The sequence below is a fragment of the Falco peregrinus genome, chromosome 9, assembly GCF_023634155.1.
Source record: "Falco peregrinus isolate bFalPer1 chromosome 9, bFalPer1.pri, whole genome shotgun sequence".
NCBI classification, from domain to species: Eukaryota; Metazoa; Chordata; class Aves; order Falconiformes; family Falconidae; genus Falco; species Falco peregrinus.
In genome coordinates, this window is record NC_073729.1 from 36,725,922 (window position 1) to 36,740,736 (window position 14,815).

The window sequence follows — 14,815 nt, forward strand, 5'->3', positions numbered from 1 at the left end:
AGAGGTGGGCAGAGAGCTTGCAGAGAAGAGCGTGAACCGTATCTCATGTCTCTGTCCGTGGACAATGTGCAAACAGGTTATGTTCCTGCGTTATTAGCTCACTGTTTTGCAATTATTCCCGTATTCTGAGCAAACATGTTTCTGTCCCCTGATGGTCATCAGGCAGCTGGCACTGAGTGGTGGATAGGCACAATTAGTGCTGTTTTGATTGAAAAATTTGGGTCATTTAGCAGCATTTCCCTTCCCTGCCTGGGTAAGTGAACTCAGACTTATTGTGGTAGAGGTGCCCCTCACTTCATGTGCCAAACCTGCTCTCTGACTGTTTTGCTGCATTTATTTGGGAAGGCAGGGGTTTGCCTCCTCCTGCTTTTTCCAGTAGACTCACCTGCTGGAACAGGCACCTACGTGCATGAATGATGCATGTTCCTACATCAAATACATTGTTATTCATCTGAATGTCATATTCATGCATGGATACGACAGGGAGAGGCTGCACATCAGTGCTAAATTGTATGAAAGTTGGATCAAATGTATGTGACTAGTAGTTTGCAATATTGTATTAATACGGCTATTATATGTTAAAATTAATAGTAGTTTCCTATGGCTTCGGTATCTCCCCACTCTGTTCATGAAAGCAAAGCCTAGAAGTTTTGTTGGGTTTGAGGTTTTTTGGGTGATGTTTTTTTGGGTTTTTTTCTTTGTGAAAGCAGGCTTAAATAAATGAAGACACAAACTTTCTGCCATGGAAGTATGTTGGATGCAAGTTTTATAGCAATTCCTGAAAGGCCAGGAAGACATGGATTTCAGCATATATTTACCTCTGCTCCCCCTTCCACAGATGGTTCTGCAAACAGGAAAAAAAACCAAAAAAACCTAGGAGTAACGAACTTCATTTGTTACCTTGCTGACATTAATGATGACTTGCCATAAGGAAAATAAATGAGCCAGCTCGTTCCTAGTGTGTGTGGCAGAGCAGGTGCTGGTGGTTCACAGAGCAGGTTCCAGGCCAGTGGCACAAAGGGCTCGGGTGCCAGTTCACGTCATCTCTGCCCTCGAAAGCAGCATTTTTGTTGTCAGGACTTGTGAAGTAGCAGGCTTGGTGGCTGTATGGCAGTGCAGAACTTTGCCATCTATTCAGTGCTTCCCTGCTTTATGGGAATTCAGCATTTAAATGCTTTGCCAGAACTTGAAAACTGCATTTCTTACAGCTGACAGCTATTTGTAAAAGCTGAGGATTGAAATCAGATTGTAATCTAATTTAATTAGATTACAGCATGTGCTTTAATACCTTTCTTTTGTGGCTTAGAGAGGCATCAGGACCAATCCCAGGCGGCACAGAGCCCCCGGGCATGTGTTGTTTTCAGCCGTGCCCACCTTGAGAGGGTGCAGTCGGAGCCCCCTTTGGCCGCCGTGCCAAGCAGCGATGCTTGTGTGGGAGCTGCCGCATCCGAAGCGGCGCGCTTGGCTGCTGCCCTGCAGCTCTGGTTGAAAGTTCTGCCCACCAACAGCCAAATACTGCCTGAGAAAATTCACTGGTCCGAATCCCAGCCTGCACGCACCGGAGAGGTGAAAGATGTCTGCGCCTCCCTCGCCATCTGAGCTGGGGTGCAGGTGGGTGTGCTGGGAACCCGTCAGTGTTCCCATGCGGGGACTTGCTAGAGCATGGTCACAACTCATTAGCGAGCTAATTAAACGAGGTGAGTGGCGGCTTGAGGAGCAAGGAGCAGTAATCATGTTCTCGGAGGGGTGATTCGCATTGCATCCCATTGTCCAGGGTCGCGATGCGGAGCACCCCTGGAGTAGCGTCAGCTCCCATGGGAGCTGCGCTTTGGAGGTGATTAGGCTTTGTCTGCTGAGCTGTCTGGATTTAAAAAACAAAAATAACTCCCTGAAAAAAATCCCGCCAAACCCCAAGGCTTGCGTAAGCATGTAGTTCCTCCTTTTCTCTCGGTTCCCCCCAAGGATGCCTTTTGAGGCTGATTGCAGCCACTGGAGCCAGGAGTGTGGCCACACTGTTCAGCTGAGCTGGAATGTCCCACCAGAGCCTGGGCCCACAGGAGGGACCCCCAGGGGCTGGAAAAGAAGCCTCAGAGTGAGCTGGTGGTGTACTGGGTGCTAGAAACTGCATGCAGGAGAGGGGATGTGAATAGCTAATGTCAGCTCATCTTTCCAGCCCTGTGCTGGTTTTGCTTGCTTGCTGGCACAGCTGCACCACTGCTCCCTGCACGCCGGGCCGGCACCCACCCAAAAACTGGGTTGCCTGTTGCAAAAAGAGGTTGCAGTTCCTCTGGAGAGGCCATCTCAGGGCCAGGCAGCGTGGACACGGGGTGCGTGCAAGGCTGCATGTATGCTGGCATGGGGGGGCTGCGCTGGGCAGTGAGGACCACCCCTGTGGGGGAGAGGAGGTGCGGGGTGGTTTACATTTGAGTTGGTTTTCAAAAAGGCAAACATGCAAAGCTGGTCAGAGAGCCGTTTGCCAAAGCAGCTGCTTCGGAACATGTTTTTGTTGGGAAACCTCGGCACCCCATGATGGCAGGGTGTTTGTGGGCACGGCTGGGGACCATCGAGGGGATCTTAAATGGGGGAAAAGCAAAGCAAACAGGCGGAAATACTTTGAGGAAGTATCTTCAAGCACGAGGGGTGAGAAGATGTGGTCGAGAGACTGGGATGGTGAACACGGGTGTATCGAGCCTGCTGGGCAGCGTCTGGGGACACCTGCTGCACCCCAGGAGCCTCTTCCCCGCGGCACCTCGGGGCTGCGCAGAGCAGCGTGGGAGTCTGGTGTGACTTCCCCCCCTCCAGCCTTTCATCTTCACCCTTGCAACTGTACTTTGTGTGCTGGGTGGGGAAACACTTGTCCGTGACTGTCACTAAGCATTACCACCTTCTCTTCGTACAGTTGCTGGTGAGAAGAGGGTGCCAGTGATGCCCGGATCGCCCGTGGAAGTGAAGATACAGTCCAGGTCCTCTCCTCCCAACATGCCGCCGCTGCCCCCCGTGAACCCTGGTGGCCCCCGGCCAGTGTCCTTCACCCCGACTGCACGTAAGGCCCCAGTAACTGCTTTTCCCGGGGACCAGCTTTAGCCAGGAGGAAAGGCTCTGCTTCTAGAAGTCACCGGGGATGTCTCAGCCGTTGGCCAGGGCTGCTCACCAGCATGGCGAGCGTTAGCCACGCTGCACGGCTTGAGGAAGGGGGGACTGGGGCTTTCCTGCTGTCCTGCCCTGTATGCAGAATGTATAACAGGGTCTGTAATCCCCCTACCCCCCCGCCTGCTCCTACCTTGCTCCCGGCGCTGCCTTGAGTCCTTCTCTTTGCAGGTGCAGCCTTGATTTCCACCATAAACTCCTTAAGAAATTGAAGTCTTTTATCAGGTTGGCTTCAAACAAGCCAAGAGCTGGGCTTTTCACTGTATCTTTTGGAGGAGTTAATTCCCTCTCTGCTGTATCTCACTTTGCAGACAGCCTTTCTGCAGCTGAGATTAGAAAGTTTTCCTTTTTTTAATTTCCCAGCCTTGGAAATTCCTCGCTGTCCATCCAGATTCTCTTTCCTCCATCTTCCCTTTATAATCTTTCCTATTAAGCCACGGTCGATCCTGGTCCTGCCGAGCTGTAGCGCAGCCTCACACCCACTTCTTCTAGCAGGGTGTTGCTCAGAAGTGACATGGGCATACAGCCTTTTCTTACAGCCTAGAAAGAGTCTTTTTTTTTTTTTTCTTTTTCTTTTTTCTCCCTTAGCCAACGTTTAAGCCATTTAATGTCCTTTAAGAAACATTCCGTAGCAAAGCTACTTTACTTTGTCGGGCATGGAGTTATCTGACCCCAGCACATGGCACATATGTATTTTCCAGGCACTCCTCACCCCTTTCCTCCTGCACTGAGCGTCTCCCTCGCTGGTTCTGCATTGCTTTGCTGTCCATGACGGTGTCTGGGATATCTCACAGTTTCACACTGGCAGTGGATTTCAGAGACTTGCAACCCAGCCTCTTTCAGGACACACATTAATGTATTGTGTGATGCTGGCAATAGCACTAATCACTGGGTTATCCCGCCAGACATGCTGTCCCCATCTTTATGCGCTGAGGGGTTTTTAATGGCTCTCCTTTTGCTCAGGCAGAAAAAGACCATTAGCAAAGTGACAGAAATTAATTTTCCGATGAGGTTGCTTGGCACATTGTTAAGGGCCAAGGAGCCTGAATCTGCTGATTGCAGATGGCTTAATTGCCTCTTCCCAAGATAGATGAGAACCTATGGTGAAGTTCATCCTTGCTTTTTTACTGCTCAGTGGCACCAGAGGTCTTGGTCAGAGTCAGCAGGTGTGTGTCCTGCCCTGCGAAGCCTGTGGCATGGGCAGGTGAGGAGGAGCATGTCGGAGGAAGGCCGTGCCCACCTGCGGATCACTGACAAAGTTGGGGATGCAGTGAAAGCCATCGACTATTGAGGACCGAAGGCAGAATTTAACAGAGTAGCCCCAGATGACGACTTCTGTGTTCCCAGGAATTTAGCATCCTCTTCTCCACAGACCAGTAATCCCACCGATCTCAGTGTGCCACCTTGCTTCTGTCTTCTCACCTGGAAACAGAGGTCCCAGCCCGGCTCTGTGGTCTGTGGTGGAGCAGATCCTGGCGATGCACAGGATCAGATAACCGCCAGCTGCCCTGCGGTAGTGCCGTTTGCAGGAGGGTCAGGCAAGGTGAGCCTGAAAACGCAGAGTGGTTACGGGGGCTGCGTCTAACGGCCACCCCGACCCAGCTCACTCTGCTTCCGTGGCATCGCCCAAGTCCATCAGTGTCCGCTGCTCCCATCTGTGGCAGCCTCTCCCGAGGGACCCTGCAGCCCCCTGCCCCAGGATGGGTCACGCAGCCCCTACTTCTCCTGGGGTATAAATAGAGCCCATTGCTCTCCTGAGTCTTTCATTTAAAAGAAGAAGAGGAAGCAAAATAGGAAAGGGAGTAAAGGTGCCCTGGTCGTGGCTGCCGGAGAGCACAGAGGTGCTCTTTGAGAGGAGCTTCTCTGGGTGGCTTTTCCCCCTACTTATAACACTGTTTTTGTGAAATAAATGCTCTTTATGAGTAATTGCTAGAAGCCTTGCCCTTCACATAGCTCTGCATCTGCTGGTACTCATGGTAGCTAACCCTGCGAGCACATGCCATCTCTGCAGGACATCTCTGTTCCTTTGCTGCTTTGGGGAAGCCAGTGCAGACAGGAGTTTTTCAGGTTGCATTGCTCCGTTACAGAAGGCATGAGCTCACTTTGCCTTTACACCTCCATCCTCTCGGTCCTGGCCTTCACCTTCACTTCATCATCTGTCTGTCTACAAAAGGACACATCTTTGTCCTGCCCCCAAAGAGCTTGTCACCCCTTGGTTAGCAGGAACCACCTTTGGTGGTCCCTTCAGCCTTATCTTTCCCTTGCATCTCAACTGACTCTAGTTAATCTTCTCAGGTTCCCTCCCGTGCTCACCGCGCAGGTCCAGGTGCATGGAGCCTTTCCAGCCTCCAACCCTGGCATGCCCCAGAGTGGTTTAACTGTTCAAGTACGTCCTGTTGCCTTCTCTGAAAAACCCTCACCGAGGTTGTGGGGATTGGTATGATCCTCGCAAAGCTGCAGCAGAAATTTGGGCATCTTTTTTTTTTTGCCAGTTGCTGCTCCATCACAGCACGCACCTCCCCCTGCCTGGTTCGCAAGGGACAGTTCTGCAGGGTGGCTTCAGTGCTTCTCCTCTGGATGCTGTTATTTGAAATGTTTTTTTATAGCTTGTGGCCTTCTCTTCATCACATGTGTCTGTAAGGGATTCAGGTCTGGGCTTTTAAGGAAAACCCAGTGGATCAGCTAAAACTATATTTATGATGATGTACTTTTCACCTCTAAAATTCTGCGTTTATACTGAGTTGGGGCCCCAGCTGCTCTTCAGACAGGGCTCTGGGTTGCACAATGGCAGTACAGGGTTGTCAACAATTTATTCTAATCCCTTGCTGAGTTCCCGGACTTCCAGTCCTTCAGTCCATTTCGACACGCTCGCTGCTCACAGGAGGCAGAGTTGCAGATGGGACCACGTTGGAAAAGCAGCTGTGTTTGCAAAACTCCCCGTGACTCCCTGCAGGTGCTGCGGGGCAGGGTGCTGTGGGTGCTCCTCGGGGTGAGGTGGAGGCACCTGAGCTGCAGTACCTGCTGGTGGGACCCCGGCTGTAATGAGCACTGGTGACATTTGTAAATGATGGGGCTGGGGAGGGATCATTGGATGGTCTGGTGTCATTTTCTGCCTGGCGCAGGAGGCTGGGATCGGTAATTCTTGCCGAGGGTTGTAAACTTTGAACTAAAGCACATTTAATTCCTTGGGCCGAGCGTATGGCACAGCTCAGTCTGCTGCAAGTGGTGGCTTTGTGCAGCCTGTCCCCATGTCCCCCCAGGGTGCCTCAGACACAAGTGGAGGTGTGCCTGCTCTGCTGAGCCCTGATTCCGTTGGTGTTTGATGGCCCTGGACACGCAGCTTGCTGAGCAGAGGGCAGAAATGCTAGGGAGGGCACTGTCCGTGGTGTAAATCACACCCGAGGAGAGCTCCTGTGGATGCCTTGGCTAGGCACGTGGCTCTCACGGGCCGGGGGCTGCAGGGCACCCTAGCTCGGGGGAAGGTTGAGGAGAAGGCGCACACCTTGCCGGTGACTGGCTCCGTCACTAGGTGCCCTCCATCATGGCATGGGGTTCTGCTCTGCCATAGCCCCTGTTCTGGTTCGTGCCCTGTTTGGTAACAGCAGTTACGCATCAGCAGCAGGCTCTTGGGTAGGAGATGGATCCTATTAAATATTAGACCACAGGGAGGTGCCCATCTGATGCTCAGTATCGCTTCTATCTCCCATTTGCAGTGCCCAATGGAATAAACCATTCCCCTCCGACGCTGAACGGGGCACCATCCCCCCCCCAGAGGTTTAGCAACGGTCCTTCCTCCTCCTCCTCCTCCTCGCTGACAAACCAGCAGCTCCCTGCCACGTGTGGTGCCCGGCAGCTCAGCAAGCTGAAGCGGTTCCTCACCACCCTGCAGCAGTTTGGAAACGACATTTCGCCGGAGATCGGGGAGAAGGTCCGGACCCTTGTCCTGGCATTAGTGGTAAGTCCCACGTGCCAGCTCGGGCCACCTTGCTTTTCCCAGACGGCTTTGGCGCTGGGATCCTGGCAGCCAGCACGGCTCCACGTTACACAATACTGTGTGTTTGTGTCTCTGCTAGCAGAGCTGTTGACTGAGCAAGACCCTGTAATGTCTGTGCTTTCTGGTAAACTTGCTGACTTCTTGGGTGTTTGTTTTTTTTTTTTTATCTTTGGTGGGTTTCAGAGGAGCCTGTAGTTTTGCACTAGGCAAGTGTTTTCTTGCTTGTGCAGATTCACAATTGCCTGACCCCAGCCACAGATTGGTTTAACTCTGATCTGCTTCCATACAAAAAAATGGCAGTTCCAGCCACCGCTTCGTTAGCACTGTCCTGACTTCAGTGTGCTCAAACTCAATGCTGCTTTGCTCAGCAAGGCAGCCAGATGGAATGGAAAAAAGCAGGGTCCTGTTGCTAGCAGGGACTCGCTCTGGAAAGCTGGTAGTCCTTCTCTGCTCTTGAGTGTGTATAGGCTATCATGACACTCCAAAGATTTAATTTATTGATATGCAGTGATGTATTTAATGGGATTTTTTCCTCTTTATGGGCTGCTCCTGTATATCTTAAAATAAGCCCACTGGCACAGCAAAGTTAACTATTGCCAGGGTCTGTGGAGGATGGGAAGGCTGCTGTTGCAAAATAAGAGGCCTGGGCTTCTGGTGTGCCGCTGCTGCTTTGCGTGATTGCATCTTTGCGTTACCAAAAGCAATGATTCTTCAGTCGTATTCATGCCTGTGACAGTCTGAAGGTGTGGCCATGGGAAAGGGCTTGGTAAATAACTGTTAGGCATCTTCTGCATTCCCACACTCGGATTTGCAAGAGCTGGGGTTGTTGGCAGTGCACGCATGCCCTCATGCTCTTTGGCAGCTATGGGCAGCTGAAAACACTCTTCAAAAAACAAATGAATAGGTCTCGCTGTGGAATTGTATCTCATATTTGCAGGTATACAAACTGGTAGAAATGCTGTGAAAGGCCAGACCTTGGACTGCGATCCTGGAGCACAGCAGCATGCTGCCTGGCCAGCTGCAGTCCCGTGTGCTGCCCAACGTTGCTCCCCAGCTGATCTCTGCTCTTTGGCGTGTTTCTTGTGAGGCTCAGCATGCAGTGAAGGCAGTGAGACTGCAGCAGCCCAGAGTATTTCTGCTTCCAAGGTTGGCGTGGGCAGCAGAGCAAACCCAAATCTCTCTGTGGCCTCCGGGGCTTTCACAGCGCTGGAGCACTGGATGCAAAATGCTGCTGCTGCTGAGGAAGGCAGGCGCATATATATTTCCATGGGTGTAGGGAAGTGCCTTAACTTACCCTTTTGGAACGGAAATGATAAGCTGTCCGGGTTCCTCTGACTGTCATTCTCTCTCTTTTTTTTTTGTTTAGTTTTTTTTAGCTGATTGTGCTAATTGCTGCAGGGACGAGCTTTGTGTGCAGGTTATCAAATGCTGCTTGTCCCAGGAGCACCCAGCCTGGACAGCCACAGGGGATGCAGGCTTGGGCCAGGGAGGACTGCGCTGGTGGGGTGAGCAGCAGGCTGGTGGAGGCTTCGTGGATAGCAGATAGGATAAACAAGATGAGCTGAAAGGGAGGAAGGAGGAGAGGAAGGTGTACAACTCTGAGCAGCTGAAATCGCTGCCTAGCTCCCCACAGCCTGCCCCAGGCCACCTGGCCAGCGTGCAGGAGATGCCAGCTGGGTCCCACTGCCTCCCAGAGCCAGTCTCTGCCTTCTGGCCCCAGAGCTGGGAGGATGCTGGGCCAGGCAGCGCCCGGCTGTGCACAGCGTTTGCCCCTTGCTTAGTGCAGCATTTCTACTCCGCTGGCCTCAAGTCTTTTTGGCTGCGTTAGGCAGGATCTGATGAAAACATTGTCAGTCCTGTAGTGGCAGATGCAGTCGCTCTTCCAGTTCTGTTCATTTGGAGCCGTTTCCCGTGTGTCTAAAAATAAGAACAAATTGTCATTACATTTCTTAATTTCTTTTCTCAGAACTCAACGGTGACAATCGAGGAATTTCACTGCAAGCTGCAAGAGGCAACAAACTTCCCCCTTCGGCCATTTGTGATCCCCTTTCTGAAGGTGACAGGGAGCTGGTGGGGTTTGCTGACACTCCGTGTGCCGGTCTGTGCCGCTTGGCAGCGTGTCATTGCTGGGAAAGCTCTTGTTTCAATCACCACAGCAAATTTGTTGAAGTCCAAGACAGACCGCACAGACCGTAGCAGTGGCCTTGTGGGATTGGCTTGCAGAAAACTTAACGTTCTAATAAGTGCCACATATGTCTTCTTGGGTGTAAGGGATAAAGGACCCAAACCAAGCTCCATTCGGCAGCTTCTGATCCTGTAATCTTATTTGCAAATGTTCAGATCTAGACTATTTGAAGTGTTGGCATCTGGAGCATGTCTGGAGTGGTTGGATGCTGGAGGCGCAGGGTGCTTCCCATGGTACTTAGGTTCTGGGTGCGTTGACATCAGGCCACCCTCAGCTCTTGAGAAAATAAGGTAAATCTGACAGTGCGGACACCAGGAGCTGGAGGATCCTGAGCAGGGGGCCAGGCTCTAGGTGTTACTGCTCCGAGGTATTATGCATGCAGAGCAAACCTTCTACAACTGGCTGGAAACCAGCCCCACGCTTGTTTTCCAGGCCAACCTCCCGCTGCTGCAGAGGGAGCTGCTGCACTGCGCCCGGGCTGCCAAGCAGACGCCCTCCCAGTACCTGGCGCAGCACGAGCACATCCTGCTGAACACCAACACCACATCCCCCGCTGACTCCTCCGAGCTGCTGATTGAGGTGAACGGGAATGGGAAGAGGCACAGTCCAGACAGGTAAAACCAGCTTTCGTCACCCTGCCAAGTTCTTGAAGTCGTGACTTGTGTTTCAGCATCTGGGGCTAAACTGTAGGGTCTTGTCGCTCCCAACAACTATTCTGGCTGTTAATAAGACACCGATGGTTGCTCGTCCTGCGCTGCCAGCTCAGGCTGGGTCCCTCCTTCAGGCAGGTTCTGTCCTGGAGGGACTTGTTGGGTTGCACTGAAAAGCCTGGGCTGGAGAGCTGAATGGTTCCCCGCCTCCCCGGGTGGCAAGCGGAGGCACCGCCAGGGCTGGGAAGGATGCGGTTCATTTTCACTAGTTTTTATTCAAAGTTATTTGTTGTTACGTAATTATGTGGAGCATGCCTCAAGTTTTATAAAAACTGTGAAATTTTATTTGGTCATGCTCAGAAAGATGAATCACAACACTTGAGCATCTTGAACTTTTTCTTTGACGGGGTCATTTTGTGGATTTGTTCACAAGTCGAGCATGTTTAGTTTAGCTCCCTGCCTTTATCCCCCAGTAAAATCATCACTGCCCAAACTCTGCTGATTTGGAATCTGCATCTTTCCCTTTCCAAGTACGTTTTTGCAGTGCTAACGATTACCTCTCTCTGCCGATGCAGTTGCAGAAGGGAAGACAGCAGCTTTGAGAGGGAGCCGCTGCCAACAGAGCCTCCAGCCAAGAGGGTGTGCACCATCAGCCCTGCGCCCCGGCACAGCCCTGCCCTGACCATCCCCCTGATGAACCCCGGGGGGCAGTTCCACCCCACGCCGCCACCCCTCCAGCACTACACCTTGGAAGATATTGCCACGTCCCACCTCTACAGGGACCCCAGCAAGATGTTGGAGCACAGAGAGATTCGGGACAGACATAGTGGTCTTGGTGAGAAAGCCTGGAGGGCTCTTAGTTGTAGGAGCTGTGGGGTCCAGTGGTTGAGCTTTGGCATCGGTACCTGCGTGGCCACTCGCGCCCAAAGCTGTGTAATGCTGGGCACATCTTCAGCGGCGTTTTTGCAGGGAATTCAGAGGAAACAAAAATGGGAAGATTGAGAGTTCGTATTTCCCTGTGTATGTGTAAAGGCTGGAGCCACTGAGGATGAGGAGGAAGGACCTTGAGCGTAGCCAGCCCAGCAGGCAAGGACAGAGAGCGGGGGAATAGAGTGTGACTTCTCTGAGATCACTAAAGCAGGGGAGCAAAGCCTGACCCTCTGCCCTGTTTCTCCCCAGGGGTGTGTAGGAGGTGCATGCTCGGTTTCCAGCAGGGCAGCCTGAATCACAGGCTCTGAGCTCCTGTGGGCTTATAAGGGAGCCAGCTCCCCAGGCAGGTCAGATCCAGACCTGTGGGTGGGTTGTAGCACTTCCAAGACAGTGACACAGCCAAGGATAAAAACACTGGCTTGGAATTGCTCCTGTACAGTCACCTCCTCGAGATGTGTTTTAAAATCCCAGCTATATGTGACTGGATTGACGCTTTTTGTTACCACTTTGGGGCCACCTTCCCTCCCCGGCACTGACAGCACTCGCTCCGTCGAATCACACTTCTGGCTGTGGTTTGTTGCAGGTTTGAATGGGGGATACCAGGACGAGCTGGTGGACCACCGCTTAACGGAGAGGGAGTGGGCTGACGAGTGGAAGCATCTTGATCATGTAAGGAACGGCAGAAGGTGTGGGAAGCTCTGGGACGCAGCAACCCAGTGTTCCACCTGGCCCAATTTGTGATTCTTGTGGTGGTGTTACCCTCTCCAGGCTTTCATAGTGGCCTGTAGAGGAGCAACCCACCATAAGAAGGTGGATGGCGGGGAGGGCAGATAGCAGTAGTGGCACTTTCCTGGCAGGTTTTCTCTGACCATGGTCAGTGGAAGCCAAAATCACTCTGGACAAAGAGGCTGGGGCTGGGGGGCTTCCCCTGCGGAGCGCGGCCGTGTGCTGCCCTGGCTGGCTGAGCAGCCAAAGCCAGCCTTGTCCCCACCCAGGTCTTTTCTGCCGCAGCCCTGGCAAGCACTGACAAGTGTGCAGGCAGGCTCTGTGCAGTAAGGATACAGAGCTTACAAAATAAGTAAACCCATCCTTTTTTTTTTTTTTTTTTTTTTTTTTGAGTTTTTCCTGAGGTGCTAGCCTTTTATGGGCCTCAGCTAGGCACCAGCAGCCAGACTTGGTACTTCTGGCAGGCTTTCTGCAGTCAGCCTTTCTCCTCTGAGCAAGGCTGCTCATCCAAGCACTTCACTGGAGCATTTCCCCCAAAGAGATGGGATTGAAGTTCAGCTTTGATCATAAATGCAGAGAGACCTCATGCCTGCTTATGCTCTAAAGCTGATGGAGGGGTTTTTTTGGAGGAGGAGTGGCAGAGTAGAGGCCCCGTAGGTGAACATTTGTGAGTTGGGATGTGGCTGCAGAGAGCTGGCACCAGGACCACAGCCAGCCCTTGCGTGGACACCCTGTTTCCAAAGGGAAGTGGTGGGGTTTTCCCCTCCACCTTTAGGAGCGTGGCCTGAAGGTGTTTAGCCACCTGCTGTGGTGACCAAGGCTTTACGGTGCAGGTGTGACCACCTCCTTCCCTCCTAGTGCTGCGTCCCTGCCCAGTATCGCTGCTGTGTGTGCAGGGACGGGACCAGTCTTACCCACCTGTTGGACTCCTGCATCGTCCAAAATACCGCTCTGAGCCAGTTCCTGTGAAACAACCTCATGGTTCACCTTCCTGGGACGGTGCCTCCAACGAGAAATTCAGGAGATGACCTCATGAGCAAGACTGAAACCTTGTTGCTCCCTGCAGGCACTGAACTGCATCATGGAGATGGTGGAGAAGACGCGGCGCTCGATGGCCGTGCTGCGGCGCTGTCAGGAGGCCGATCGGGAAGAGCTCAACTACTGGAAGAGGCGATGCAGCGAGACGGCCGAGCCGCGCAAGGCGGGCAGCGAGCTCATCTCCCGGCAGCACAGCCCCAGCAGCTCCGACTCCATCGGCAGCGGTAAGCGAGGGGTGGGTGTGCTGTGCCAGGACCTTTTTAAGTAGGTGTCTAATTATGGCAAAGCTATATTAGGCGTAAAGTGATGATAATGTATTTAAATTATAATATAAATTAAATACTTAAGCAATGCATAATGTTCTCAAAGCTTTGAAGAGATTCAAGTCATGGGAGGGTGGAAGCTCCTGGGTGAGCTCCGAGAAGCAGCGTTTGCTGACCTCCGAAGGCAGCTTCTGCTGGTGCCGGGAAAAGAGCATCTTCCTTGTCACTGAGCCAGGCTTGCTGACCACACCGAGCTGAGCTCACCCAAAGCTGAGAAACCCCGGGGTGAAAAGGCAGGAGATGTGGTTGGTTCCACCCCTCTTCCCCTTCCAGTCTGTCTTGCCTACAGGAGGATTTTAAATGTCAAGGTCTACTAATTCTAAAAATACCAAAGGCTGCTGTAAGTGTGAGACCTACTACCTCCTGAGTTATTAATTCTGTTTTTGTGTCATGAGTCAACTTTACTTTATTAAAGCTGAGTAGTTTTCCCCTCCAGTATGTAAGGGTTTGACCCTATACAAAACAACCCAAATCTAGAATGCTGATTTTATTCATTCGGATATAATTCTAATTTCCATCCAGATAGGCTGAAATAAAATCCTAATCACGTGATAATAAAAATTATGTTTTCTAACAATAAGTGCCAAACTAAAAATCTCAGTTTGGTATATATTCCACTTTCTTGTACACAAACTAAAATGTGAACCCTCCTGCAAGGGAGCCAAGTGCCCGTGGCTGCAGCCGTCCCCGCAGAGCAGCGTGCCACGATCCCGCGCGGCAGCTGGGTGTGTGATGACCTGAGGAGCCCAGCCAGCCTTTAGCCCTTCTGTATTTAAATATAGCATGACTAATACCCTTACAACCTCGTGTTGTTAAAGGTGACACAATTTAAAGTTGGGGTTTTCTTAGAAATGGGAAATGTTGTTGATGTTTTCTCCCCTCGTGGGACCTAGGGCTAATTTTCAGGCTCCATCGCTGTTGCGAGGAGGTGCAGTTAAGTGTCGAGAAGCAACCCCGGGTGTACCACAGGGTTAAACAACTTCACTGCCTTCGTAGGGTGCTTTTGGTCTCCCACCAGCCTCTGACCCAAATCACTTTTTATTTTGACCCTTCAGAAAGTTACACTGAGACCTTAAAAAAAACGGGATGAAGACAGAACACAGGATGAGGCTTCTGAAAAGCTTCGCTGTGTGACTGCAGTCTGTGCTTCAGTCCTGGCATGACTGTCCCATCTGTCACGTAGGCTCTTTGCGGGCTGGTGAGGGCTGGGGAATGTATGCGTCTCTGCCGTAAGAGGTCTTGCAGGCAGTTTGTCCATCAATTCAAGCCTTTGAATTGCCCCTGGGAGTGCAAAGTGCTGCATTTAATGTAAACTGCTGGTTGTATAGATTGGTGCTCAGAGTCTCTGGACACTGCAGATGTTTGATGGCATGTGTTTATAAGCATTGCTGGTTGCTACAGAGTACCAGGAGATGGAAATTGGTTATACGGTGTCATAAATTATGCAGGGCACTAATTAAACGTTGTAATTTATCATCGGAGTGTTTGATGAGTGGTTTTAACTGTAGGAATCCTCTGCTCTGAGTTTTTAGCTGGTTAATTCTACCCTGTCCCATGATGTACTGAGGTACCGCCGGGTGCTTAAGCAGCAGCTGGGTGAGACAAGGGTTTGCCAACTTTTCCCTGTGTCCTTTATTCCGACAGATTCATTGCGGGAGTTCAGCAGCAGGTCGGGAACGGGCTACGTCACCGAAGAGATATGGAAAAAAGCTGGTAAGTGTTTGCTAGTAACCTCGGCGAGGGATTCTGCTGGTTTGGTTGAGGTAAACACAGATGCTGCAGATTTGGCTCTGCAGAAACAGAAGCCCAGCTGCAGGAACAC

General features: G+C 51.7%; 1 protein-coding gene across 5 annotated transcripts in view; it reads left to right on the forward strand.

The window, feature by feature from the left end:
* CBFA2T2 (CBFA2/RUNX1 partner transcriptional co-repressor 2) overlaps positions 1-14,815 on the forward strand; it is a 66,078-nt gene that overhangs the window by 45,324 nt on the left and 5,939 nt on the right. For all 5 annotated transcript variants that reach the window (XM_055813850.1, XM_055813851.1, XM_055813853.1 and 2 more), the window contains exons 2-9: positions 2,900-3,043; positions 6,861-7,102; positions 9,108-9,197; positions 9,759-9,940; positions 10,558-10,811; positions 11,490-11,575; positions 12,699-12,894; positions 14,638-14,706. In XM_055813850.1, coding sequence (XP_055669825.1) covers positions 2,900-3,043; positions 6,861-7,102; positions 9,108-9,197; positions 9,759-9,940; positions 10,558-10,811; positions 11,490-11,575; positions 12,699-12,894; positions 14,638-14,706 — 1,263 coding nt within the window. The remainder of the gene's footprint in view (positions 1-2,899; positions 3,044-6,860; positions 7,103-9,107; positions 9,198-9,758; positions 9,941-10,557; positions 10,812-11,489; positions 11,576-12,698; positions 12,895-14,637; positions 14,707-14,815) is intronic.